The sequence below is a fragment of the Colobus angolensis genome, unplaced genomic scaffold (assembly GCF_000951035.1).
Source record: "Colobus angolensis palliatus isolate OR3802 unplaced genomic scaffold, Cang.pa_1.0 Scaffold91, whole genome shotgun sequence".
NCBI lineage: Eukaryota > Metazoa > Chordata > Mammalia > Primates > Cercopithecidae > Colobus > Colobus angolensis.
Window position 1 is genome coordinate 3,975,556 of NW_012123043.1, and position 27,346 is coordinate 4,002,901.

General features: G+C 52.0%; 1 protein-coding gene across 1 annotated transcript in view; it reads left to right on the forward strand.

Moving 5' to 3' along the window:
- The window catches only part of PKP1 (plakophilin 1), a 49,168-nt gene extending 25,603 nt beyond the window's left edge, over window positions 1-23,565 (forward strand). The window contains exons 3-14 of the mRNA XM_011931725.1: window positions 3,847-4,241; window positions 7,239-7,383; window positions 8,266-8,473; window positions 9,297-9,474; window positions 10,893-11,007; window positions 12,575-12,730; window positions 13,609-13,785; window positions 15,039-15,192; window positions 15,553-15,739; window positions 16,328-16,412; window positions 19,339-19,445; window positions 20,659-23,565. Of these exons, the coding sequence (XP_011787115.1) occupies window positions 3,847-4,241; window positions 7,239-7,383; window positions 8,266-8,473; window positions 9,297-9,474; window positions 10,893-11,007; window positions 12,575-12,730; window positions 13,609-13,785; window positions 15,039-15,192; window positions 15,553-15,739; window positions 16,328-16,412; window positions 19,339-19,413 (1,875 nt within the window). The 3' untranslated portion in view covers window positions 19,414-19,445; window positions 20,659-23,565. The remainder of the gene's footprint in view (window positions 1-3,846; window positions 4,242-7,238; window positions 7,384-8,265; window positions 8,474-9,296; window positions 9,475-10,892; window positions 11,008-12,574; window positions 12,731-13,608; window positions 13,786-15,038; window positions 15,193-15,552; window positions 15,740-16,327; window positions 16,413-19,338; window positions 19,446-20,658) is intronic.
- Window positions 23,566-27,346: the final 3,781 nt, after the last annotated feature.

Sequence of the window (27,346 nt, forward strand, 5' to 3'; positions counted from 1 at the left end):
GGGGCCACTCCACACTGAATGGCTCCCTCAGGGGGCAACTGGTCATGTTCAGTTCTTTGAGGCCCTGGATCTGGGGCTTGTATTGCTTCACTGGGACGGTCTCCTTGCCTATAAAGGAGGGGTTGGCTTCTGAGAGCTTCCTGACTTAATGAGGGACAGGAATAGAGGGGAGCTTTCAGTGTGGGGTTAAAACATCCCACTTCTCCAAGAAGGAAGGGGAGAAGGGGAATTACACAAGCAGGCGGCAGAGCAGGGACTGGCTCGGGGTCTCCTAGCTAAAAGCAGCTTTTCCTGGCTCACCTCGGACTGTGAGAACCCTTGAAAGCCCCACTGGTCTCCAGTGAAGAAACATGTCTCTTGGAATGCTCTGGATTTCTGTCTGGCTGTCCAGTCTAGCCTGCTGTCTGGCAGAGTAATCAACTCTGCTCCCAGGAAATTGAGTTTCCAGCCTCTGGAATGTTCTGATCCATGAGATAACCAGACAAGAGGTTGTGTGTGTGTCACTGTCCTTTCTATTCAAAGAGCCAGGCACTGCCAGCAGATTGCCATCTGAATGTGGGGGTGTGACTGGGAGAGCTGGCCTTGTCAGAGAAGCTCTCCCACCTGCAACAGGCACACGTGCACTGTCTGTGCATCCTCTTCTGGCTGCAGCTCCTCGCCCGGGACCTGGAAGAGAGTGTTTGGAAATGTGTGGAGGCATTTTGCAATGCACATTTTGAAATGTTTGGGGGCATTTTGCAATGACTGTGAGGCATTACTGGCATTTAGAGCCTGGAGGCTGGGGCACTAAACATCCTGGGATGCTCGGGACAGCCTATACAAAGAACTGTTCTGCCTCAGGTGCCGACAGCACCCACGTAAAGAAACACTGCACCATTTGTGATAAAGCCTGGCTTCATTCGAGGTGCTCCATCTGGGCAGACCATGCTCCTCCACTTTTCTGAGACATATTTAGAACTGTTTTGTGTCTGTGGGGTGAGACTAGCATGGGGCTCTGATACTGGTGCACATACCTTTCCTGGACTGTCTTGGCTTCCTGGGTTCATCCTCCCTCTTATGACACCTGGTAGCTCCTTTAGGTATGTCACGGGTGACATACAATCTCTCCTTTAGGAACCAAGTCCTAAGGCAGCCAACCTGTGCCCAATCTAAGAGTCAGAGGGATACGATGTCCCTACTGAGCAAACACTCATGTCATGGACCCTCCTGAGTGCTTTCCTAACATTAGTTCATTGGATTCTCACAACAATCCTCTATGTTGGGTATAATTATACTAGTTTTACAGATGGAAAAACTGAGGCACTGGGCAACTGACAAGGCCAGGGCAGGCTGGCTCCAGAGTCTGTGTTCTTGACCCTGGGTCTTCCTCCACTTTGTAGGTCTCAGCCCAGTGAACTGGAGGAAGCACCTCGATTCCCAGGCAGTTGCTGCCATTTCAGTCTTCAAGGCTGCAGGCTTCATCCAAGTCCCAGGCCATTTGTGCAGGGAGAGCTTGTAGCAGTTCACCTCCTCGTGCCTTGGAGGGAATCCAGGCCCCCTCATAGTACTTGGGGAGGATAGGGTCTAACTGAGAGGAGACTTTACTCCTGCTTGTCAAAGTGACAGCAAAAGGCCATGATGATTGGAGAGAGTCATACCCAGCTGTCCTCAGGCAGCACAGCCCACCAGCACCATGACACTAGGAGCTGGGGTGGAATTCCCAGGAATGGGTGATGCCACTGGGGTGTGGCTGACGGTGGGAGGCTGGGAAATGCAGTCCTATGGGGACGTCCCTGCCTTCCCCACCTTGCCCGCTTCCCTGTGGGTGCAGCCAGTGCGCATTCCCTGTGGGCAGCCCACCCTGGCTGAGACTTGGCAAGGCTACCAGCTGCTCCTTTTCCCAGCACAGGAAAGCAAAGCCCAAAGCCTCTGAGAGGCTCAATCAGCATGATCACATCTTTGCTGGGTTTGGGCCAGGATGAGCGTTTGGGCTTCTCATCAGGTGTCTGAGATGACGTCCAGGTGTGTCATTTACGGAGAACAAGGGTGCTCCTTGTTGTGTTTCCATTTAAGGCTTAGCTGGCTCTTCGCCCTTTGGCAATGCTGGGCTTCCCCCTCCATGTTGTCATCTGCCACCTTCCTTCCCCTGAGAGGAGAATGGAGGGTGTGGCCATTTATAAAGGCTTTCATGGCATATTTTGCCTGTTATCTGCAGGACACGCATTCCATACCCAGATGCTCAGAAAATTGCCCAGCTCCTCTCCCCATGCCTTGTGATTGTCCATCTATGCCTCTCCCAACAACCAGACACCAGTTCTCTTTGGGGTAGGTTGGTTTGACCCAGTTTGGGGAAGAAAATTGTGCCTGCCTGAGTGCACAGCTGGGTGTGTGGGTGAAGGGGATGAGCAGGCCATTGCCAAGGTTAACAGTCTGTGGCTTCTGAGTTTTGGATGCAACTTCTGACTGGTGGTTTGACACCCAGTCTTTCTGGGAGCTCAAACCATGGGAGTTTCCTGCTGTCTGTGACTCCCTGCAGAGATGAAAAAGGACCAAGTTGAGTGCCAGCCCCTCCCCAGCCTTGTGTGGCTAGATCTAGTGTGGAAGGGAATTACCCAGTTGCCTAACGACCTCCCCTACACACACATATACTCTCTCTCTCTCTCTCTCTCAGGGAGGGGCAGGGGTGGGCAGGCAGGCCCTGGGTTGCTGGGTTTGGCCCTGGCCCATCCCAGCAAAGGTGAGTCCCAAGTCAGCACCTGTGTGAAGACATTTTTTATCAGACTCGATGTTGATCCTCTACTCTGAGAACAAGTTGGAGCAGGTCAGACCCACCAGCTCGTGAGCTCCTGGGAAAGTCCTCCTCGGAGAGTTCTGTTCCAGAGCTAATTCCCACCAAGTCTCCAACCTTACAGGCTCGTCCCAAGGACGCCAACTCCCCGCTTGGGCTCACACAGAGCCCCTGGGGCACCTCATTGTCTGTTGTATGTTTTCATGCTGGATTGAGCCGCTGCCCAGCTTCTCCCCATTGCCAGCCTAACAACAAAGCCCAGGAGGCCCTCCCTGTACCCCACCCTGCAGCCCCAGGCCTGCCTCCATGTGTGCAAGCAGGCCCCTAGCTCACAGTCTCTTGTGAAAGGGCCCAGGGAGCAGGAATATTGTCCCTGTTTGGCATTTGAGGTGATCTGTTACCCTTTGCTTCTTGCCCTGGAAGAAGGGAGGCAAGATGAAGAGTCTAGCAGAAAAGAACACTAGAAAACAGTCCTGGCCAGAATAGAAGTTTCCATGTGCTGAGTATAAGGGGCCAAAGAAGGCTGGCTGTGTGAGAAGCTGCTGGTGTCTGGGAATGGCATAGGGCTTGGAGACCCAGGCTCAAGTCTGGGTTTTGTCCTTTCCTCACTGAGTGACTACTAGAAGGTCACTTTTCTCTGGGCCTCCAACTCCCCCTCCTGGACTGTACCCTGTGGGATTAGATCAGAGGTAGTCAAACTTTATTGACAGCAATTCACAGTAATAAATGCATTGTATGTTGCAATCCAGTACCCATACACTGTTTCACAAAACAATGTGTGACTTTACTACCTGCACTGCACTCTGATATTTTATATTCCGGGATATATTATTCTATTCCATCTTTTTAAAAATGATGGTCACAGTCTTCTAAATTGACTTTATAATCCGTAATGCGTCACAGTTTGCAGTTAGAAAAGTAATATATCAGATGATGGCTCGGGTTCCTTCCACACCAAACATTCTGGGATTCTCTGAGCGTTATTATGGGGGCTGGGGAGGGCTGTATCTCATGCCCCGCTGGATCCAGGACCCCCATTTAGGAACCTTGACTGAGCTTTTCTCCTTTTCCCTGGCCAGATCTATAATGGAACCCTCAAGCGGGAGCCTGACAACAGGCGCTTCAGCTCCTACAGCCAGATGGAGAACTGGAGCCGACACTATCCCCGGGGCAGCTGTAACACCACTGGAGCAGGCAGCGACATCTGCTTCATGCAGAAAATCAAGGCGAGCCGCAGTGAGCCCGACCTCTACTGTGACCCACGGGGCACCCTGCGCAAGGGCACGCTGGGCAGCAAGGGCCACAAGACCACCCAGAACCGCTACAGCTTCTACAGCACCTGCAGTGGTCAGAAGGCCGTGAAGAAGTGCCCTGTGCGCCCACCCTCCTGTGCCTCTAAGCAGGACCCCGTGTATGTCCCGCCCATCTCCTGCAACAAGGACCTGTCCTTCAGCCACTCCAGGGCCAGCTCCAAGTGAGTGCTGCTGGGCTGGGTTGCGGAGCCAGGAGGGCCAGTGGGGAGACACGCCCTTAGCCAGACTGCACCCTGCAAAGGGCTCCTGGGATGACAGGAGAGACATAGCTTCTGTCCCTGGGGAGTTCATTGTCCCTGATGTGATGGACTCCCTGATGGGGAGAACCTGGCCCGATGGGTCCTTGACCTCAAGAAGTTCTTAGAGTGAAGCTGAAACAGACATTGACTGTGTAGGGTTTCAAGGTCACAGTTTATGAACAGAGGGAGGTTAATGGTTCTCAAAGTGTGTTCCTCCAACCAGCAACATCAGCATCACCCAGGAATTTGTTAGAAATGCTCATTTGGGGACCCACCCTAACACTGGGAAAGGGGCCCGGCAATGCATATTTTAACAAGCCCTTCAGTGATTCTGATTTACACTAGAGTTTGAGAACCTCTGATCTTAGGCATGTAAATCTCTATCCATGTTCTGAAAGAGCAAAGGAATATGCCCCTGTACGGACGATGGGAAAAGAATGGGTTTTAGGTTACGTTATAACATAACCTGTAAATCCAAAAGACAAATAGGATGATAGACATAAAAACTGAGGGACATGGCCTGGGTGTGGTGGCTCACACCTATAATCTCAGGACTTTGGGAGGCTGAGGCAGGAGTGGGTAGAGGGTGCTTGAGCTCAGGAGTTTGAGACCAGCCTGAACAACATGATGAAACCCTATGTCTACAAACAAATACAAAAATTAGCCAAGCATGGTGGCGGGCGCCTGTTGTCCCAGCTACTCAGAAGGCTGAGGCAAGAGAATCACTTAAGCCCAGGAGGTGGAGGTGGCAGTGAGCTGAGATAGTGCCACTGCACTCCAGCCCAGGCAACAGAGTGAGACTCTGTCTCAAACAAACAAACAAACAAACAACAACAACAACAAAAACCCTGAGGGACTTCATGGGGCTTCATGATCTAGTGCTACAGAACAGAGCACACTCCTGTGCATAGATGTTGACGGCCATCACCCAGAGGGAATAAAGGACACCGAATGGGGTGCACCGTTAGGAACCGTAGATGCAGAGGTGTTGTGAGTGACATTGAGCCTGCCCTTCAGTGCTGGGGGCTCCCTGCATTGTTATGTGTTTGGCAAATGTTTGCCGAGCATCCACTACATGCCAGACTCTTTGGCGAGTGCAGGGGACAGCAGCCACGATAGGGACAACCCAGACCTGTTCTGGAGCTACACAATTAACTCCTTTTCAGAGAGCCTCAGGAGCTTTGCATTCTTCATTTTTAATCCTCACACCCCTCGCCAGGCAGGCATGAGTATTCCTGAGAAGAAAACAAGGCACAGAGATGTTAAGCAGCTTGTCCAAGGCCACACAGCTGGCTCTCCATCCTGTGCTCTTCCCTACCAATACCACACTGTTCTGAAAATAAGCAGGACCCCATTGTAAAGCTAGACCTTTCCTAACTACTTGAAGGCTGTAAGGCGTATTTAGGATGATCTGGAGAAGAACTTAGAAACCGCTCTCTCTTAGAGGCTGATCAGGGCAACCTCTGGCTTCAGCTCATTGCCCCAACCAGAGACCCTGAGTGGAGGTTCTAGGTGAGATATGGAAGGGATGAGTGTCAAGCCATTTTACTGATGAATGCAGTGACCTTCTCTCAATGCAGGCAGCAGTACTACTAACCCAGTGCCAGAGAGCTCTGCGACTCGGGTGGTTTTCTTAGAAATGAAGTTGGGTTGCTGTAGCTAAAACCATGAGTATTTATTGACCACTAGGTATGTCAAAGCACAAGGAGAGAGCTCCCTCTCTGAATGCTGGACACAGCCAGTCACCACCCTGTGACTCTACACCAGGGGAGCTGGAGAGGTTCTTAGAAGAGAGGTTTCCCTTCCCTAGGAACGCTTTACAAAGGTGGGGCTTCAGCAGGGCCAGTGGCGTGCCTTGAGGCAAGCCTGAGACCTGGCCAGGGTCCAGTGAAGGGGACAGTCTTGCTGGAGCAGACCCTGGATAGGGGCTGGGGAATGTTTTCATAGTGCAGCTGGGTTATTAGGTTAAAACATATGAAATGTCTGGTTTTATGGCTCAAAAAAGGTTAACTACAGACATTTCCTATGATTCAACCTAATACCTGCCCCCTGGATATCAGACTAAGCTATTTAAACTTGAACCTGAAGTATGGAGAAGCCACTGATGGCTTCTGAGCTAGAGAACAACACAGTGAACAGGGTTTTAGGACCACTTATCTGGTAAAAAGGGTATGAATTTTAGATGGGGGAGCTTGAGGAAGAAAGCCAAATATGGCAGTCCCTTGCTGCCATTAAAGTGATCAAAATCAGGAAATTGGTGGCTATAATTTGGGAAGAAAGGGTAGATGTGAAAATTTTTGTGTAAGCCCAGCTGGACTTGGGGATGGATAGATGGATGGATGGATGGATGGATGGATGGATGGATCGATGGGTGGTTGGATGGATGGATGAATGGATGGATGTATGGACAGATGGGTGGATAGATGGATGCATGGACGGATGGACGGATAGACGGATGGATGGATAGATGGATGGATAGACAGATGAATGGATGGATGGATGGATGGATGGATGGATGGATGGATGGATGGATGGATGGATGGGATCATGGCCATTGTCTTCCATATTCCTAATACCAAGCACAAACAAGAGAGATGGCAAGGTGGGTGGGAAGCTTCCCCTCAGGGAATAGGGAGGAGTTTTTCCTCAGTGCAGAGATAACATACCTGCTTGGACATTAACTGTGACCAGGGATTCACTATTCTCACATGGGGCAAATCCAGTGGGCGTAGCTTTCCCTTCTCTGGAGGACAGGAACCGTTCCCAGGGGTATTCTCCAGGTGGGCCCAGACTGCCTTGTTCTGGCTCTCCAGAGGCAGATTAGGCTGTGGCAGCTTAGTGTACCAGGAGGAATTCTGAGCCCCCTCAACAGGGCTCCCAGCCCACCCTGTAACCATCCCCACTGCCCATTCTTCACAGGATCTGCAGTGAGGACATTGAGTGCAGTGGGCTGACCATCCCCAAGGCTGTGCAGTACCTGAGCTCCCAGGATGAGAAGTACCAGGCCATTGGGGCCTATTACATCCAGCATACCTGCTTCCAGGATGAATCTGCCAAGCAACAGGTAGCTGGCTGCATACCTTCCTCCTTGGTGGGCCTGCGCAGGGCCTGGGTGTGTCAGCCTGACTCTGCTCTTAGAGATGGGTGGGGGCATCTGCAGTTGGCTTCTTCTTGCCCTGCCCAGCTGCCAGGGGCCTTCCCATTGCCCAAGGTTAGAGCTGGGCATCTTAACTTTCTGCAGAGCAAAGCCCTCTGTTTAAGTGGACATTAGGCATGTACACGTCCTCCACTGGTTGTGGAAGAGATACTTCAATGCCAGCCATGGGTTCAACAGAAACCCCCTTTCTCAAATGCCACTAAAGAACATGACTGCTCCCCACCTCTCAACTCCTGCCCTCCTACCCGCTTCCTCTCTCCCATTCCCCTTCTCTCTCCAGGCATTTTATGGTAGAAAATAGGCCCTGTTGACGCTTCCAAAGCTTTGCTGGCGGGAAGGACACTACAGGGCTCTTCAGTTCAGCCCAAGGATGTAGTGTCAGAAATGTGTTTCCCAGAGTCCCGGATAAGTTTGTATCCGTTTCTATGTCTGTATTCTGCTTTAGGGTTTTGAAATGTATTTACATCCACTTTTTTATCAGGTCCTCACCATCATTCTCCAGAGGAAGAAAGCAGGACTCAGGAAAGAGGAGGGACCCTAGCTGAGGGTCTCCCAGCTAGGATATGGGAGCTAGGATATGGGAGCTAGGATCTGCATCCAGGTCTTTCGCCTCCTGGTCTGGGTCAGTTATCATGACCTCACACTGCTTATTTATTTTGGTAGACTGGAATATTTCTGAACTGATAGATTTTTTGGTCTAAAAAAAAAAAAAAGTCAGCTTTGAGTAGAGAATAACTAGATCAGCCTCATCTCCCTTGATCAGGCAGTGTGGCGACTTTCTCCTGGCAGGTCTATCAGCTGGGAGGCATCTGCAAGCTGGTGGACCTCCTCCGCAGCCCCAACCAGAATGTCCAGCAGGCCGCGGCAGGGGCCCTGCGCAACCTGGTGTTCAGGAGCACCACCAATAAGCTGGAGACCCGGAGGCAGAAAGGGATCCGCGAGGCAGTCACCCTCCTGAGGAGAACTGGGAACGCCGAGATCCAGAAGCAGCTGACCGGTAGGATGCCACGGCCATGGAGAGCCAGCGTGGGGGGCTGGGCAAGGCCACTGGCTATGGCCTCAGTCTCTCCAGGCTGGGCCAAGACACAGCTGTGCTGATTTGACCTAGGGCCAATATCCTGAGAGTTTAGTGACACTGGCCTTGGACCAATTAGGGGTGTCCAGAGGGTGACCTTGGGTAGTGTGCACACACACAAGGGGTCACCATCTTTTTGAGGTTAAAGAGCAAAAGGAGGAAGGCTCATGTCCTGGCAAGATCATATTCCACAAGCCCTGGGATTCCCAGGTGATGGAAAGAGAGTAAGACGGAGGGGGGAAGGGGTTAACAGGTCTTAAGCACCTACGCTGTGTTCAAGAAATACGGTAAGCTCTCAAGGTGGAGGGCACAAGAGGAAGAGGTCACCATGAAGACCTAGAATTGGACTGGGAAGATCAGACCATGTACAGAGTAACAATTGATAAGTATTTCTGGAGTAACTTTTAGGTGGAAAAGAGTCTGCGTTAGAAGATTCCAAGTGCTAAAATTTACACTAAAAACCACTGATCAATCAAAAGTTTTTTGATCACTTTCCACATGCATAATTTTGGCCTTGACAGAGAAATCTGAGATGTTCCCTGCCCTCAAGGAACCTTCAGTCTGGTTGGGACATTGAGAAATGATCTCATGAAACAGTCAGACAATAGGTTCTATAGACCAGGGCTACCTGGAAGGTGACATTTCAGTAGGGCCCATTTGCTAGAGTCCAGGCTGGGGCTGTTACCTCGGTCCCTAGGGCATCCTGAGCCTGGCACAAATTGGGATGGTGGTCTCTGCCCCCCAGGGCTGCTCTGGAACCTGTCTTCCACTGACGAGCTGAAGGAGGAGCTCATTGCCGACGCCCTGCCTGTTCTGGCCGACCGCGTCATCATCCCCTTCTCTGGCTGGTGCGATGGCAATAGCAACATGTCCCGGGAAGCGGTGGACCCTGAGGTCTTCTTCAATGCCACAGGCTGCTTGAGGTGAGAGAAGAAGACACATGGGGTCTTTTTGTGCCAGCCTTGGGCCCTTCCCCAGACAGCCCCATCTCAGCCAACATTCAGCCAGTGCATAGAACATAACAGACAACCTGGCACTCGCTCTTATGGGCAGGCTCCAAGACACAGGGACTCAGACCTTCCTAACTTCCCTGGATCTGGATAAGGCCCAGGACCCTACCCCCCGCTTTGAGAGAATGCAGCAGACATTAATCAGGAATCTGAGCGTGAAATGCCTGGATCTGAATATCCAAACCGGTTCAACCATTTCCCTCCTCCACCCCATGAAAAAATGCATTTCTTGTGCTATCTTGAAGAGTGTTCTTTTAGACAAAAGTCTACCGATGGGTTGCTAATGAGTCACTTCCCAGCTGTGGTGTTAAAACTGTTTGCCATGTTCATTGGCATGAAGATAGCACTGCTTCGCCCAAAGTTGCCTAAGTTCCGTACCAGGGTGTGGCAAAGCCCCTATGGGGCTGGTGGGAGGGCTTGTTCTAGAAGCAGAGGTTTACAAGCTGGCGAGAGGGGTGGGTGTGGAGGGGCAGCTTGTACAGGGCTTGGAACCCTGGAGCAGGATCCCTTTTAGGGTCCCAGCTTGCTTTAATGGGAGTTGTCTTTCCCAGCTCTTGAGAACCACCCCCCTTCAGAGTGGTGGGTGCAGCTGGCATGTGCCTCTGTGTCTCAACTTGTGTTTCTCCCTGCCAGCCTCCAGTAGCAGCCTCCAAGAAGCAGAGAGGCTGGGGAGATGAAAAGTGAGGGTAATTAAGAGTTTTATGGGGTTGATGTGCTATTGGTAGCAAGCAGCATCCACACCCCACCTGTACCAGGCTGATGAGCCCAGATTGCTTGGGAATGAGCCTACTGCTAGGGGCAGAACACGACTTGGGTGGAGAGGGAGCTTCTGGTGCCCAGCCTGGCCACCCCCAGCTCCACTGCTGATCCAGCATCAACAGGGCTTCTTCCTGCCCCACAGAAAGAGACTGGGCATGTGGGAGCTTCTGGCTTAGCAGGGTGTGGGCCTTGGGCTGCAGCTGCAGAGGGACCATTGCCACATGGAGCCATTGCCAATTATAAAGTTACTGGGCAGAGCGAAGGAGGAAAAGAACTGAGTGCAAATGAGACCTCATTTCAGCCTCAGCCAGGGCCAGGCGGAATTGGCTAAATGGTTTCTCTTTCCTTCCTTTTTCGTCTTTTCCTCCCTTCACTCCTTTCCTCCCTTTCCTCTTCTCCTTCCTTCCTCCTACTACAACTTCCAATCTCCACCCCATCGTCTCCTCTCTGCCCTCCCCTCCCCTGCCTGTTCTCTCTCCTTCCTGTCCCACACCACACTTTCTTGTCTCTACCTTCCCTGTTCTCTCTTCCCCCTTTCTCTGCCCTCTCCCACTCTCTGTTCTCTTCCCCAGGAACCTGAGCTCAGCCGATGCAGGCCGCCAGACCATGCGTAACTACTCAGGGCTCATTGATTCCCTCATGGCCTATGTCCAGAACTGTGTAGCGGCCAGCCGCTGTGACGACAAGGTGAGTGCATCCCCTGGTGGCACCCTGACCCCTAGGCCCAGCCCCCTACGTTTTCTGGGTGCCTTTGAGGCCTGGCCCAGTGACAAGACAGTAGCACAGAGTCAGGGGTGGTAGAAGGGGCATCTGGATGCAGGGCCCAGTGTGGCTACAGGGGTGGGCTCTGAGGACAGCGTGCCCATGCAAATGCACTCTCCCTCACTTAGAAGTGTAGTCGATGCAGCTGCTTCCCTCATCTCTCTGTTCCCCAGTTCACTCTTCACTCTAATGGAAATGGTCATAATCATATCAACTCATGGGTTGTCTGAAAGGCTCGATTAGTTAATAAGCAAAACACGAAGAGGGCCTGGCACAGAGGAAGCTCCCAGCGAGTATCTGCTGGCTGCACTTCACTGGTGGTGCTGAGCCCATCCCGTGGCCCTGAGCCCTGCCCCATAGCCCTGAGGAATCCATACTGGTGCCCCCAGGGCTTAGTGTCCCCTTGAGATGAGACTCTTTCTGCCACTGCTATCTTCCCACTGCCTCCCAGAAAAGCCATTGGCAGGGTCACCTTCCTGGACTTCTGGACACACAGCACAAACAGAGAAAACAAAATCTTGGAGAGCAGATAAACAGAAGGCTGAGATGTCTCCACCATGGCAGGACAGTGGCTCAGGAGATAGTGAGGTCCAGCAGGCCCCAGATCGCCAGGGGACTGGCTGGCCTCACAGCATCTGGGTTCTCAGCACAGTTTCCGTGAGGAGGGATTTTATCTCCTGCTCCCTCCACTGGAAACAACAGCAGTGTCGCAGAGGAGAGCAGTGACGCTGGGCTGCTCGGCCTGGTTCCAACTGGCAAGATGCTTTTCTGCTCTGGGCACAACATCCCCAACACCTATGTAACCCCAAGCCCTGGAAGTCAGATTCCCTTAGGCCCCAGCAAGGGCCAAACGTCATTAGAAGGGTAAATCTGCTGCCCCCAAACCCTAGTCCTGGAGGTTTGCCAAAGGAGATTGATAAAGATCTGGGCCCATGCCATGATGAAGCCCTGGGCTTCCGGTGTTGCTGTTTGTTGACTTAGCACCGCTGACATTGGCAGCTAAGGACTGGCCATAGGAAGAAGGAATGAGGGGTGCACTGGATGGCTTTGGAATCTAGAGGCATGGGGCTTCTTCTGGAGGAGTTTGTTCTGGGAAAAAAGACACATTCTGCAGCATCCCAGTCTGCCCATTGGCATGTTGTCCACAGCAGTTCTACTACACGCTAGGCCCTGTGATAAGTGCTTTCTCTGTATCATCTTCCCAATACCCTAGTGAAGTGGATGATTGTAGTCCCATTTTACAGTTGAGATAGCTGAGACCCAGAGAAGTGAGGCCAGTCAAGTTCATGCAGCCAGGAAATGACAGATTCAAACTCAGGTCCCAGAGGTGGCCCTGGAAGACTTTCCAGGCTGAGAGTGTGGTGGTGCCTGCGCTCATCTTTCCCGATGCAGCCCAGGTGCCTCTGCTCTCTTATTAGTTAGGGTAGGTGGTAGGCCAGGAGCCTGTCTGGCTGGGCAGAGGCTCAGGCCCATGCCTTTCCTTGGTCCCCAGTCTGTGGAAAACTGTATGTGTGTCCTGCACAACCTCTCCTACCGCCTGGATGCTGAGGTGCCCACCCGCTACCGCCAGCTGGAGTATAACGCCCGCAACACCTACACTGAGAAGTCCTCCACTGGCTGCTTCAGCAACAAGAGCGACAAGATGATGGTGAGTACAGCATCGGCAGGGCCAGGGGCCGCCCCATCAAGCATCCCACCAGGAGCCACTGCCTCATCTGCCCTTTCCTCCGGGCCCTCCTGGAGCCTGAAACCAGCCCTAAGGGACAGGCCCGTGCAGACACCTTGGTCTGGGGCTCATGCTGCATGCCAGGAGCTGAGTAGAGGCCATTCATCTTGCACAAGGGGAAATCTGTTCTTGGAAGTATAAGGGCTCAGATCACCTTAGAGGTCAAAAACTCCAGCCCTCTGTTTGCAGGCCTTGGTCTTTCTTACTGTATAATGGGTCAAGTCTCCCCCATCTTCTCCCTTGCCGTTGAGAATCTGAGGAAAGCCAGAACTCTCACCCTTTCTGGCCTTGGTTCCCACTATCTCCTGAGCTCTCCCAGGCTTTCCCAGAAGCAGAAGCCTGCCGGATATGGGTAGTCAGCCCTCCTTCACTGGGCCCAGCTGTGGAATCCAGGTCCCAGACCACCCCTGTTGGCCCAGGCTGGGTCAAACCTACTCTCTAAGTCTAGAAGAGGAGGAAGCATCATGATGGGAGAGCCCAAAGCAGCCCCACGTATCTGGAAGGTTTGGACCAAGGCTGCCCTGGAGCACAGCTCCCAAAATGCCAGGATGCTCTCTTCTCCCACATCCTGGGATGGTCTGGAGGACGATGGCCCATTCCTGCATCCCACAGAGCTGCTGCAATGCGTAGAGGAAAGGGGTGCAGCGGGGCTGTCCTAGGCTTCCTGCCTCCGCAGGCGCTTCCTCATCTCGCCCTATCTGGAACCACGACTCTAAGGCTGGGGGGACGGGGACAGAACGCCCAGGTTGTGTCCTCTCACGAGGCTCCCACTGACCCCCCGACATGCTCTTTATCTTCAGAACAACAACTACGACTGCCCCCTGCCCGAGGAAGAGACCAACCCCAAGGGCAGCGGCTGGTTGTACCATTCAGATGCCATCCGCACCTACCTGAACCTCATGGGCAAAAGCAAGAAAGATGCCACCCTGGAGGCCTGTGCGGGTGCCCTGCAGAACCTGACGGCCAGTAAGGGGCTGGTGAGTGGGGCTGTACCTTCTCTCCCGCAGTGGCCCCATCCTCCAGCCACTGTCCAGGCTCTGCTCCCTCCTTTTCCCCCCAGCCTGTCCCCTGGCTTCGGAGCCTCCCATGAGCAGAGTGCCTGGCATATGCTGGGCTCTGGGCTGAGCACTGGGGAAACACCTTTGCCCTTTAGGAGCTGCCGAGGGGTGCAGAGTGGGTGGGCCCACTAATGCTGGATTCTGTCCATGCCCACACAATCCTCTTGGCCACATGGTTCCTGGTCCCTGGCTGGCCTCCTGGGCTCTGCTTGAGGTTAGGGAATGGGGTGGAGAGGGTGTTTGGCAAAAGGAGTTGCCCATTTGTTGAACTAACAAAGGTGGAAAAAGAGGGTTTGGGGTCCAAGCAGGTCCAGAGAAGACTGGACAGAATTCATGCAGATATTAAGGCCAAATGTATGTAGCTTGGAGGGCACAGTGATATGGGGCAAAGCCAGAGGAAACCTGTTTGCAATCAAGAAGAGTTGAGATGGGCCTGGCAGCCAACTATTCTCCAGCTTTACTTAGGACAAGGGAACCGAGCAGCAGCAGCACTAGAGTGGACCGAGGGCGGAGAACTTCTGTGGTTGTGAGGAGTGAAGCTAGGCAGCTCTGAGAACGCCAAATCCACCTAGACCTGTTACACCCAGGGTGGCTCTGTTGCTTAGAGGTCTGGGTGAACTGGCCTACCTCTAGGGGACCCCAGTTCTGTCTCCATGTGGGCCCAGACCCTCTCTTAGCCCTCTTTTCTCAAGCAAGCCCTCAACAAATATGTGTTGGATTCTAAAGAGGTAAGAAAGTTGGAAGAAGAAGGCCAGCTGTATAACTGACAAATACCCTTGACCGTATAGTTTCACATGGGCAGATAGTGTGGGGAGACATAATGGGGGCAGTGCTGAGACAGTGGGGTGAGAGAGCAGCATTGGACACTTGGGTTAGTCTAGAAGCTGACTCTGGGTTACTATGAGTAGGGGAAATGAAACTTCCCTCTCTCCACCCATCTGGTCTGCAGGTTGATCCGGGAGACGGGATCAGGGCTGGGAAAGGGGAGGTGCATGTTAGCCTAGGTTTCTGTTGTTACCCACATGTGAGCAGATTTTTGTGTCTGCTAGTGCTTCCAACGTGAAAGAGAAAGGGTTCTGGGATGTCTGCCTTTGGGATTCCTTGCCCCTTTCTGCCTGCCATGGTGCCTGGGAAGCCACAGGCTAGCTCCTTACCTGCTCCTTCTCTCTTAGATGTCCAGTGGCATGAGCCAGTTGATTGGGCTGAAGGAAAAGGGGCTGCCACAAATTGCCCGCCTCCTGCAATCTGGCAACTCTGATGTGGTGCGGTCCGGAGCCTCCCTCCTGAGCAACATGTCCCGCCACCCTGTGCTGCACAGAGTGATGGGTAAGGTCCCTCTCTCTCCTCCCCCTCTAGCTAAGACATGGCAGGCTCCCTACAATTCAAAGCCTGCTTGAAGGTCATCTTTTAAGCCATTCCCTGGGATGAGCTTTCCAGGAAAGGAAGCTGGCCAAAGACAGGTGTGGAGACAGGAGTGGGGAGCCTGTCACCTGAGGGCTGGGAGCAGATCTGCAAAAGTCCTATCTGGGTCTCTGAGCCCTGAGCTTGAGCTGCCAGGAAGCCCTGAGGGCCCCCTGGCTCAGAGCCTGGCAGAAGGCTATCCAAGAGTGTGGCCCCAGAGGGAACCCCTCAGTCCCTCCTTCCCTAGTCATCCTGACCCTGTGCCCCAACTCCTTCCTCTCCCAGGGAACCAGGTGTTCCCAGAGGTGACCAGGCTCCTCACCAGCCACATTGGCAATACCAGCAACTCTGAAGACATCTTATCCTCGGCCTGCTACACCGTGAGGAACCTGATGGCCTCGCAGCCACAGCTGGCCAAGCAGTACTTCTCCAGCAGCATGCTCAACAACATCATCAACCTGTGCCGCAACAGGTGGGTGGGGGGTGCTCCCACGGGCTGCACCCCAGTCAGAGCCCCTCCTCACCCTGCACAGCAGGAGGCAGTCCCGCAGCTCTCCATGGAGCAGGGAAAGCACCCAGGATAGGAGGAGCCAGGGACGGGGGAGGCTTGAATGGAGAAGAAGTTCCAGAAGCCAAGAATGTGTGGAGCGAAGGGTCCAGCATCCAGGCCCCAGGGCTGCACGGAGGGAAGAGGCAACACACTGGGCCAGCAGGAGGCATGGGACAGCAGGTCCAACTGAATAGGGACTTTATCCTGTTCTGTGGGGCTGCCTCTTCCCAGGACAAGGCTGGGGACTGGAGTGGAAGAGCACTGCCCCCTCATGGCCCCTGAGGAGAGTCCTAGGGTGCTCTAGGTGGGCAGGGTCATGGGGTTGTGCCCACTGTGTAGGGTGACCAGGCTCACCACACCCCAATGGGGCTCCTCTCTTTTGCACACCTGAGGCCTCCTCTGAGGCCTCCCCTGTGTCCAGTCCCTGGCAGTGGGGGTGGGAGGGAAGAGGGTGTTCCTTCTCACGCCTCCTGGAATCTCATCTCACAAATGCACTTTTCACCTGCCCAGTGCCTCACCCAAGGCCGCAGAAGCTGCCCGGCTTCTCCTGTCTGACATGTGGTCCAGCAAGGAACTGCAGGGTGTCCTCAGACAGGTAAGAGCCCAGGACATCATCTTCTTCTGAGGTTCTTCCTGCTCATGAGCAGAGGACCTGGCATATGCTGGGCTCTGGGCTGGGCACTGGAGAAACACCCCCGCCCTTCGGGACAGTCTGAGAAACAAAGACAGCTTCTACATGAAAATAAATGTGATGAACATTCTAATCAAGTCTCTGGGCTCTGGGATCTGCGAGGGGTGCTGAGAACATGGAAGGCAGAGGAAATCAAGGAAATGTGTGAGAGGCCTGCGGTGGGATCCTTTAGCAGCAAACTGAAAAGCAGAGTGGACAGAAAGCACACAAGTCTTTTGAGGGCATGGGGTGCACTCCAGCTAGAAATGTAGGTTTGGGCTAGGTTACAAAGCCCTTTTAATTTCAGACTGAAGAGCTTCGATTTGCACCTTTGGCACTGGGGAGCCATTCACAGTTTTGAATAGAGGGTCTCACGATCAAAGCAGCACTAGAAAGACTAATCCCACATGTGTGAGCCAGGCAGGGTGGGCTGAGAAGCCTGGAGCCTGCTGTCCTTGTCCTGTGTGACCTTGGCCTCCTCAATCCCTCCCCACCTAGCCAGGGGCAGAGCCCTCTAGGGTATAAGGTCTTGTTGTAGGACATCTTCACATGGCCCCTTCTTTCCCACTCCTCAGTGATGAGCATGGACATAAAGGACAGGAGGCGGAAGAAACGGAGCGGTGAGGCTGATTAGGCTGGAGCTTTTAGCTCGAAGACTATGGTTACATTCACAAAGACAGATCAGATGTGGAGAGGCTGAGAAGGCTTTGAGATGGGAGGAAGAGGGATCCCAATTTGGAGAGGATGAGTTTGGAGGACTTGGATGGGAGACCAGGCTGGAGGTGGTGTGGGCCCTGGCAGAGGGGCCAGAGCTACCATACAGAGTGGTGCTTTGTTCAGGCAGGCAAAGCCATGAGAACAGGCAAGACCACCATGGGATGCATGTGTATGGAAAAGTCTTGAGGGACAGGACAGAAATATGAAGACCATCCGCTGGGGACAAGGAGAAAAGGCCAGGGAAAGGGGGAACTGTGTAGGGTGCCAGAAGGGGCTGAAGACCTGGTGAGAGAAGAGGAAGCTCTAAGGAAAGCAGGGCATCAGTTCCCAGCGCTACCTAGAGGACCAGGGGATGGACACTGGGAAACGCCCTGGATCTGGTGCTTCGGAAGTCTCTGGAGCCCTTCAGGAGCACTGCTGGGCAAGCAAAGGGAGCCCCATGGGGCCTGCTGCAGGGGGCAAGGCAGTGGGTGGGGATGGACGTGGAGTTGCTGAGAGGAGACGCTGCTCACTGCAATTTAGCCTGGAGAAGAAGAAGCCAAAGAGTGGGGAAAAAGAGATCTGTTTAAAGACAGAGGGGACTCAAGCATCTCTGTCGTGGGAGGAGAGGGAGTAGGCAAAGAAGGGAGAAAGATGGGGAGGGAGGACAGGGAAGACTGGGGATCGGTTGAGCAGCCTGGGGCAGAGGGAAGCACAGCTCTTCCTCCAGCATGGCAGGGGACAATAGGGAGACCCATGAACCCATGGTGTCCAAAGATGATTGTGGGAATCTGAAGGTCACAGCAAAGAGTGGCCCTTGTTCTCCATGTGACATTCCAGAGCTCCTTTCCAACAGCACTGCATTGGGGGTGGGCTTGGCAAATGGCAGCTGCCAGACAGACAAAGGGAGATGGGGAGGCAGGTAAGGAGGACTGGTGAGAGCTTCCTCCCACTGTGTAATGGTGGTCCAAAGCATTCAGCTTACCCCAAAACACAAATGGAGTCCATCGCCGGCCTAAGACACACAGAGAATCCACTGACATCGCTCTTGGTGGGAATTCCCTTCTGCACATGCCTTTGGGAACCAGCGTCCCCATTCAGTCTCCACTCCTCCCTCTAGCTGTGCTTGACAACCGTCCTGGGCATGATCTAGTTGGTGCTTCTGTTCCCAAAGGGCCTTCACATCCATCATGCATTGAGTTGTCACAAGCACAGGTGAAACAGGCCACATGGCTTGTATCTATTTTGCTGAATAGGGAATCAGGGTCCGAGAACTTTGTCTTGATTCAGTGAGTCAGGACATGAGCCAAGCTCCACAGGAATGAGCATGCAAATCTGCAGAAGGAAAATGGCTCATGTAATACACGCCTAAAGACAGGAGGAGCAGGGCTTTGAACCACCTGCTGTTTCGGATCCCCTATGCCATCTCCCCTCCTGTTCCCACAGGTCGGTGATGGCTGACTTGGCGCTCAGAGCTCAGGGCTGGCAGCAGAACCCTCTTTTCAAGGGCACCTGGGCCTATTGCTGCATTCAAATCATGCTGTCCATGTTCACTCAGAAGCATGTATTGAGCACCTGCTGTATGCTGGGAGAAATAACAGGAACAAGACTCACTCTCCATCCAGCAGGCGCTTAGGGGCTAGTGGGGCTGGAGGTGGAGAACAGACAAGTAAACAGAACCTTCTAGCACAAGAGCTTCTTACCAGTGCCAGCCCCCTGCTCCTTTGTTTGAGAAACACTGGGCATGTCCTCTCTGCCCAAGAGCTCTTGTCAGAATTGTTAAAAAAAAAAAAAAGATAGAGATGGTCAGAGGGAAGAACAACTGACAACGTCTCTAATCTGATTTTGATTGTTGCTCTGTTTTAAAAATAATACTAACCTAAATCCTCATGCCTTGAGTCAGGTTTCTGCAAATGCAAATAGGAAATTCAAATGTGTCCGTGGAAGTTCAAACACATTTCACCAACTCGTGGAGAGTTCTTATGTTTGGTTGCACATTTACTGAGGCTGGTTTTAGCCCTGACGCATGTACTTAGCAGTGAGAGCAGAGGCTATGTGAGCCGAGGATGCTCTGGGAGGGCAGTGGGCAGTGTCTGACCCCACAGCAAGCCCCACACAGTTTTGTGTCATTTGGTTGCTATTTCTGCCTTTGCAGCAAGGTTTCGATAGGAACGTGCTGGGGACCTTAGCTGGGGCCAACAGCCTCAGGAACTTCACCTCCCGATTCTAAGAAGAGGCTGTCCAAGCAAGTTAGGCTTGCAGGTAAGAATCAATCGCCCCACCCTCAGGGCAAGAGATGCCTCTGGGACCACTGCAACAGCCTCAGCCAGTCTCAGAGACAGGGGCTAGGCCTGTGCTCCCAGGGACACAGAAGCATCTTTTCGCCTGACTCTGGACAACACAAGCAGTTGTGTAGACTGCTTGGCTAGGGGCGTGGGTTGTCCCACCTTCAGGACGTTAGGGGTGTATAGTGTCCTGGGACTGTCAGAGGGGTCAGAGGGTCTGGGCAGGACTGCTAGGTACGAATGTGTAGGTTGCACACTGAACAACACAGGTGGTGCCATTCACATGGACTACAGTGAGTTCTACAATATGGATAACTGGAGTTCTAGAATATGTCATTCTGGGCTTGGTCATCCACAGCTCACTTTTTTATCCTTTTATAATTCACTTTCCAGTCTCTGCACATGTCCAGTATGGACACGTTTATTTCCAGCTGATGATTCTAGGCCCCAAAAACTCAGAACCAATCCTATGAGAAAGCTTTGCAGACCTTAGTGTTCATTGGAATCATCTAGATTGCTTGCTAAAATGCACACATTTGGCCCAACCCCAGCTATTCTGACTCAATAGCCCTGGAGTGGGATCTAGGAAAGTCTATTTTTAAATAAGTATCTAAAGTGTTTCTGATGCAGGTAAACTGAGAATCACAAATAGATACTCCAGCCAGATGTTGTCACCCCTAGAGAGGGGCCTCAGAGGCAGCCCCGTGTGGAGCCATCTGCAAATAGCCTGGGATCAAGACAGGGTCTCCTGGGCTGAGGGGGACCTCTTGGCCAGGCTGTCTGCCAGCAGCCCCCACCCCAACCCCTGGTGGGGAGAGAGGACTATAACTTTGGTCTGGATGAGGGTTAAATAAGACTTCAGATATCCTCTCCTGGTAAACAAGCTGCAACAACTTGAAGGCGGAAAAGGGGAAAGAGATTTGGTTCGGCAGATCCTTAATGAACACCAGCTTCTTGCTTAGTGAGGAACACAGTGGACAGGCAACAGTGGGGCAAGGTGGCAGACAAAGCTGGCAAGCTTCTGAATCCACAGGGCAACCTATAAATGTGTCTAGGGCAGCCCTGAATCCAGTCTCAGGCCAGGGCACACCTGAGGGCCGATGTGAGAAGAGGGTGGCAGTACAGGCTGGGCTTGTGATATGGAAACATCTCACTGTAAACACTAACTGGAGGACTTTCTCCTTTTCCAGGAAGATATGACCCAGCTGAGAAGCCCTCAGGCCTCACTGGATGGGGTTTTCTGTCCATCCTGTGCAGTATTTGGAAAAGTTCACAAAAAACTGAGAAGAAACCTAAAAACTGTTGATAACGGAAATATTTTTAGATTTTTTTTCCTTGCGGGAACTGGCAGGCAATGGGGGTTAGGGAGGTTGGGGGGGCTTTCTTGAGTTAAAGGGGCTTATATGTGATGTCAATATTTCTTCCTCTGAGAAATGGTATATATATGTGTATAATGTAAGTGTGTGCATGCATGTGCGTGTGCGTGTGTGTATGTGTGAGTGTCAAAGCATAACCACAAACTGCAAAAAGCTGGGTAAGCTATTTTGTTGCAGCTCGTAAGGTGGCGAAAAGGACTCTCCTGTGTTTCTTACTCATAGGCAAGGACAACATGTGCTTTTTGGTGAGCGGCTCATAATTCCTGAAATGTATGGTGCCAGGACAAGGGGGCCATTACTGCAGTCAGGCCCTCAGAGGAGTCCTGCAGGCTTCCTACCAGCGGTATCTGAGGGTGCAGGAGTAACTGGGGCTGGGCCAGCCTCCCCACTTATGAGACTGCTTTCCAGGAAGGGAGGTCTGGTGTATCGCATGGGAAAATCTGGTGTGTCTGATGATGCCACCCCTCCGACAGCACCACAAGGACTGAGGTTGGGCAGGTGTGAGGCTCCAGAGGACAGCAGGACACTTTCGCATACTTTGCCAAGTGAGGCCTGCTCAGGCGAGTAGGAGCTGAAAGATGGTGCCTGCCACCCTCTTGGGCTGTGTGCCCACCAGAGCAGGCTCAGCCTGCAAAGGCCCTGCATTCAGAGGTCTTGTAATCTACTTGTTGCAGGAGAAAGAAGGTAAAAAATGATTTTTTAACAAGGCATTTTATTGCAGATCTTTCCCAAGAGCTGTTCTGGGAATGGCTGTTTGGTCTTCATATTCCCAGTGGAGAGGGGAACAGACGGGGCTGTGTATACACCTATTCTGGCTTCTAGTGGGATGGAGTTGGGGTATATAAATTAACCAGGAAGATATTTCCACCAAGCCTGCTGTGAGTCAACTGAGCGGGTGTTTGGGGTCCCAGGAGACTTGGAGGGGGGGAATTTGGGTAGACTAGGAAAGGAAAGTGCCATATCAGGGTACCTGCAAGCCCACATCCCAGCCAGGGGCCATCCTCCACTTCCCCTGACCCCAGTTGTCGTGTCTCCACTCTGTGAAACCCACAGGGGATGTGATAAACAGGGCCATTAGGGGCATCAGCCACATCGAGCCCCCAGACTCTGTGCACTTCAGACGAGCAGTAGCAGGAGGGCTCCCGAAGGCCTTATAAGAAAACCTGTGTGGACAGCCCTTGGTGTACACTAGGACAGAGTAGAGCCCAGTGCTCCCAAGCCTTCCTCCTTCCAGCCTCTACCTCCATGCTAGCATTGCTGGTGTTAGAGAGGAATTAACTTCCTGGTCTGTGCCCTTCTCTAGAAGAATATAAGATGCTCCTCCTCCCCACCCCTTCTCAGCCTCCTCCCAAGTCTCTTGCTCTTCTGCACCACCCCCGAGTCCAAACCCACCTCTTGCCCCAGCAATCAGAGCTGGAAAACACCGATGTGGACTCGGTATGACAACTGAGATGGGGGAAGCCAGACATGTGAGGATGCTGTCCTCCGAGAGGTGTCCCCGGTCATTAGCCAGCTGTGCTGTGGTACTGTGGGTCTGTCCCTTGCTTCTGCTTACACTGGGAGGCCCACTCTTGGCCCACCTCTCCCTCTCGGGGAACCACGTGGAGCCTGGTCTCCCTGGACCGTCCTGGGCATAGGTTTCCGGGCCTCCTTTGTCGCCATCAGAACCCAGAGGAATTCTTCTCCTAAAAAATATTTATGGCACACCAATCTGTGCTGGGCAGTGTCCTAAGCACTTAGACTACATCAGGGAAGAAAACAGACCACATCCCTGTCCTCATGCAGCTTATGTTTTCCTGGAGGAAAGCGGAGACACGAGTCCTTGGCCTTAGGGCTCCCCAGGGTGGGGGCTGTGCAGTCCGGTCAGGGCGGGAGGGGAAACGCGCCTCTGCATGTGAAACTTACCAACCCAGGCAGATGCCCCTTCCCCTTAGCACTACCCTGGCCTCCTGCAGCCCCTCACCTCATGTTCTTCCCACCCCCACAGGATGAAGAGCCCCATGGGCCCAGCCCCTGCCCTGGGAACCAGGCAGCCTTCCAGACCTCAGGGGCTGAGGTGGACAGTTAGGGCAGGCCTTCCTTTGGTGACCTTGCTCGTTCCCTCCCAGGCCAGCTCAGGTCACCCGGGCCACTGACCCAGGCCTGTCACTTTGGGAGGGGCAAAAGTGAGAGGGGCTTTTCTTAGAGAAAGAGAGCAAGGAGTTTGCCAGGCTCCATGTAGCCGACACACGTCTCAGAATTTTAAGTCCACATTGACCTCACACTACCAGGGCCAATGCCCAAAATAAGAAGTTCCAATTAGGAGCCAAATGAGGAAGGACACAGACTCTGCCCCTACCCTGACCCTGAGATCTCCTGTGCTGGTGGCCAATGACAAATCCAGTCATTGACCACCAGCCACCTCTGCAGTGGGGACCACACTAGCAGCCCTGACTCCACACTCCTCTTGGGGACCCAAGAGGCAACGTTGCTCTCTGAGTGGCCACCTCAGAACCTGGCTGAGCTGGCTGGGAGGACCAAGACTGTGGCTGGGGTGGGCAGGGAAGGGAAGCCGGGGGCTGCTGTGAGGGATCTTGGAGCTTCCCTGTAGCCACCCTCCCCTTGTTTCATATTTGTAGAGGAACCTTGTGCTGTCCAGGCCAAATTTCCTTGTGTGACACACTAATGTATTTGCTTTTTTGGAAACATAGAAAATCAATAAATTGCTAGCGTTTCTTTGAACTTTTTCGAGGAGTGGATTCTTTGGGGTGCTGTTGAGGGATGAAGTGGCTACTCATTTCCTTCCGTGATCTCCTCTTACCCTGTACCAGGCAAGGACTGAGAATGCCACCCGAGGGCACAGGGACAGCGCTATCCATGGACACCTGCTCTACAGCAGCATGTCTGAGCCTCACCGCAGCTCCATGACACTAGGATTGCTGTCCTGATTTATAAAATAAGTAAAGCAAGGCTTAGGGAAGGAACAAATACCCCCAGGGTCACACAGCTTGTAAATGTCCCTAAGCCTGAACCCGTCCAGATCAGGGTATCTGTGGGAAAGAGAAATCCAAAGATGAAGGTCAAGGAGTTGTTTATTTAGTTTTATTTATTTACTTTTTGAGACAGGGTTTTACTCTGTTGCCCAGGCTGGAGGACTCAAGCAATCCTCCCAGCTTAGCCTCCCACTATGGGGCTCACTCTGTTGCCCAGGCTGGTCTCGAACTCCTGGACTCAAGTGATCCATCTGTCTTTGCCTCTCAAAGCACTGGGATTACAGGCATGAGCCACTGTGCCCAGCTGGAGCTGATGTTTATTGAATGCCTATTCTACTGGAGTTCTGTATTGGGTGCTGGAGGGTCACAAAAACAAAGGATGTGATGGGCCCCAGCCTCAAAATTCTCATAAGGGACAAGACAAGCATAAGGAAACTGAGGTATGTGTAGTGAATTCCAAGTAATGGTGTGGACATAACCACCGTGGGCCATCAGTGCCAGTCAGGGCCACCTGGGTAGAGAAGGTCAGGATGCTTGGGGAAGGGCTGAATGTGAGCTTTTCGCAATTTGAAAGGGTAGTGACTGGCAAAGCCTCCCCTACAGGCCATGGCCCTGACCTCCTGGACCATCATCCCACAGTTCAGTGATGTCCAGAGAGGTCGGGGAGAAGGAGCTGTACCACAGACAAGAAGAAGATGGCCCATCTGTGGCCCAGACTGTTAAATACACGAGGCCTGGGACATCTGAAAAATGTTTTGAGATCTGAAAAACATGTATTGGCTCCAAAACGTGAGATCAAGTTATAAATTTACTATCAACAAATGTTTAGATTGCTAAGCTTTCATTGAAATACAGCATGCATGCAGAAACATGTACAACTGCAAATGCATGCAGCTCAATGAAGCTTCACAAATGAATAGCACCCAGACTGAGAAATTGAACATTACCAGCACCCAAAACCCTGGTCAGACCCCTTCAGGTCACTATCTTCCTCCCCAAGGGTAACCACTGTCCTGACTTGTAACACCATAGGTTAATATTGCCTGTTTTTGAACTTTATATAAAGGGAGTCAACAGTCAACAGTAAGTCTGTTTTTATGTCTGGCTATTTTATCTCAACAATATGTTTGCAAGATTCATTCATTCCTATTGCATGATCCTACCACTGCCATATAGTAATCTATGTGTAACTATGCTACAATGTAAAATGCAATATTACAGCACCACCATTGTTACATCTATTATTTATAAACAACTGGAAACAATTTGCAGATTACTTGTCTTACTTCCTAAAAATTCCCACATGTGATATAATTACTGGGAAATTACAACTAACAGTAAGTAAATTAGATTTTATGTGGGATGTGGGTGCACTTAACGTGTAGGAGTGCCAAAAAGCTACAGAAGTATTAATTCAGCTGTCCCTGGCCAAGCGGGTGGCAGGCCCTCTGGCCCCTTCAGAGGACTGTCCAGTGAGAGTGACAGGGTCCAGGAACAGATGGGCAAGACCAAACTGGAAAGCACCAGGAGCAGCTGGCAGCCTAAGCTGTGGCAAGGAAAAGGTCTCATGGTGCTGGAGGCTGAGTCTCCCAGACTCCATGTCCAGGCTGCCTCCAGGTCTCTCTACTCTGAGCCCCAAAGCCATTTCCTCCTGTTGCCTTTGGAAGTATTCTAGCCTGGAACTCGATTCTCTCCACGAGAGGAAAAGCATTCATTGTGCATCATTTTTGGAATGCAGTGCATTCTGTTGTCCAACACAGTTGGAGAAAAGAGTGAACGGAAGTCGTTAATAATAACAATAGTCTTTTTACTTGAGGGGGGGCATACATTAACCCCTTTCACTTTCAAAGCCTTAGGATGTTGGTTTGCTGTTTTGATCTTTGCTTCATTCTAGTGAGACAGGCAGAGCCCAGAGTATTACATTTCAAGTTATAGATGAGGACACTTAGAACCAAAGAGAAAAAGTGACTTGCTGAGAGTCACATAGCAAGTGTGTGGTAGAACCAAGCCTGAGACTCAGGCCTCCTGTGTCCCAGCCCAAGTCCTCTCTGGTCAACTCACGTGAGACTGCCCAGTTGTCAAAGCGTTAAAACATGTTCGGAGAGGCCTGACACAAAGGCGATACTGTGCATAACCAAATCTTTAATGAATCAGAAGTGCACAGCACCTCGAGTCATCGTAAGATTACACATCTTATGAGCTGTGGTTGCTGTGCAGATATGCCAACAAATGAAGAGTTCTGATAGATGGAATATCAGATGCCAGAAACTACAGTGTGGATCATCTAGTCTGGGGCTGGTGGTTTGGTTGATTAGAATATGGAGGTAATGAGGCCAGGGCCACAGAGTGAAAAATACCTCAAGGACTCCTGCCAGTATCCTCCACCCTAACCCGTCATCCTGCAGACCTCGGCAGAGTATGAATGTCACCAAGTGACATGCCAGTCTCTTTGGGAAGCATGTCAAAGCTGACAAGCCCCACTGATGGTGGGTTGGCAGACACATTCCAAATACAGAAAGGATTTCAGGCTTCTGGCATTCCTAAACCCTCTAATTGGCCCATTAAGAAGTTTTATGGCTGCTGAATTAACTTTTAAAATTTCTAAAAAGCATTTCAGCATTTACCAAGCGGTTCTAAATCTCTGGGGTATAAATGTCACCCTCTGCACACAAGGCCATTAAAATCCTGGTCTCTACACGTCTCTCAGAAAGGAAATGTCAACCAGGTCTCCAGGGCCAGTGGGGCCCACGCTGGGCCCATGCGTGTTGGTCTGGATCCCTTTAGGCTCACTTGGCTGCATTCTGGGCCCAGAGTTTTCCTGGAGGATAGCAAGGCTGTGGGGAACAACACAGAAGAATGACCACCTATTCCGTGACCCCCATGGGGGTGGGCACTGACATGCATGAATGACCTTCTATCTCCATCCGGATGCTGCAGAGTAGGTGGGATCCTTCCCATTTCACAGACAGGGAAACTATGATTCAGAGGTGGAGCAACTTTTTCAAGGTCATACAACCAGTAGGTGATGGATTCGGATTTTGAACCAGGTCTGAGGCCAAGTTTGGTGCTCCTCTCCCTTCTCTATAGCTGCCGTCCAGAGAGCAGCTGCCAACAATGAGGTTGGCTCCAAAACTGCCCTCTAATGACTCCAACCTGAGACCATGGTGCCCCTCTGAGCCTTCTGTAACCAGTATTCGAAAACAGAACAAGCACCTGTGCCCCAGATATATACTCCTCATCTTTTCTTTTTAATTCGAGAAACATCTGGGGAAAAAAATCGTTGTCCTCTTCTTAAAGTTGAGAGGTCAATGCAAAAATACCCTACTCTCACCTCCTCCTCTGAACTGAGAAAGTCGTTTTCCAGACAGCCCAACTACTGGCCACTCTTGAATCTGAAAGGAGTCACTTCTTGCCCACTCTCTATTTCTTTTTCTCTTGCCTGGTCCTGCCTAGTCCCCTTGGCTGTCTGGTTTTGACTACTCCTGGGAGCAGAACTTTATTCTTGGCCCCAACCAACCAGATCTCCTTGA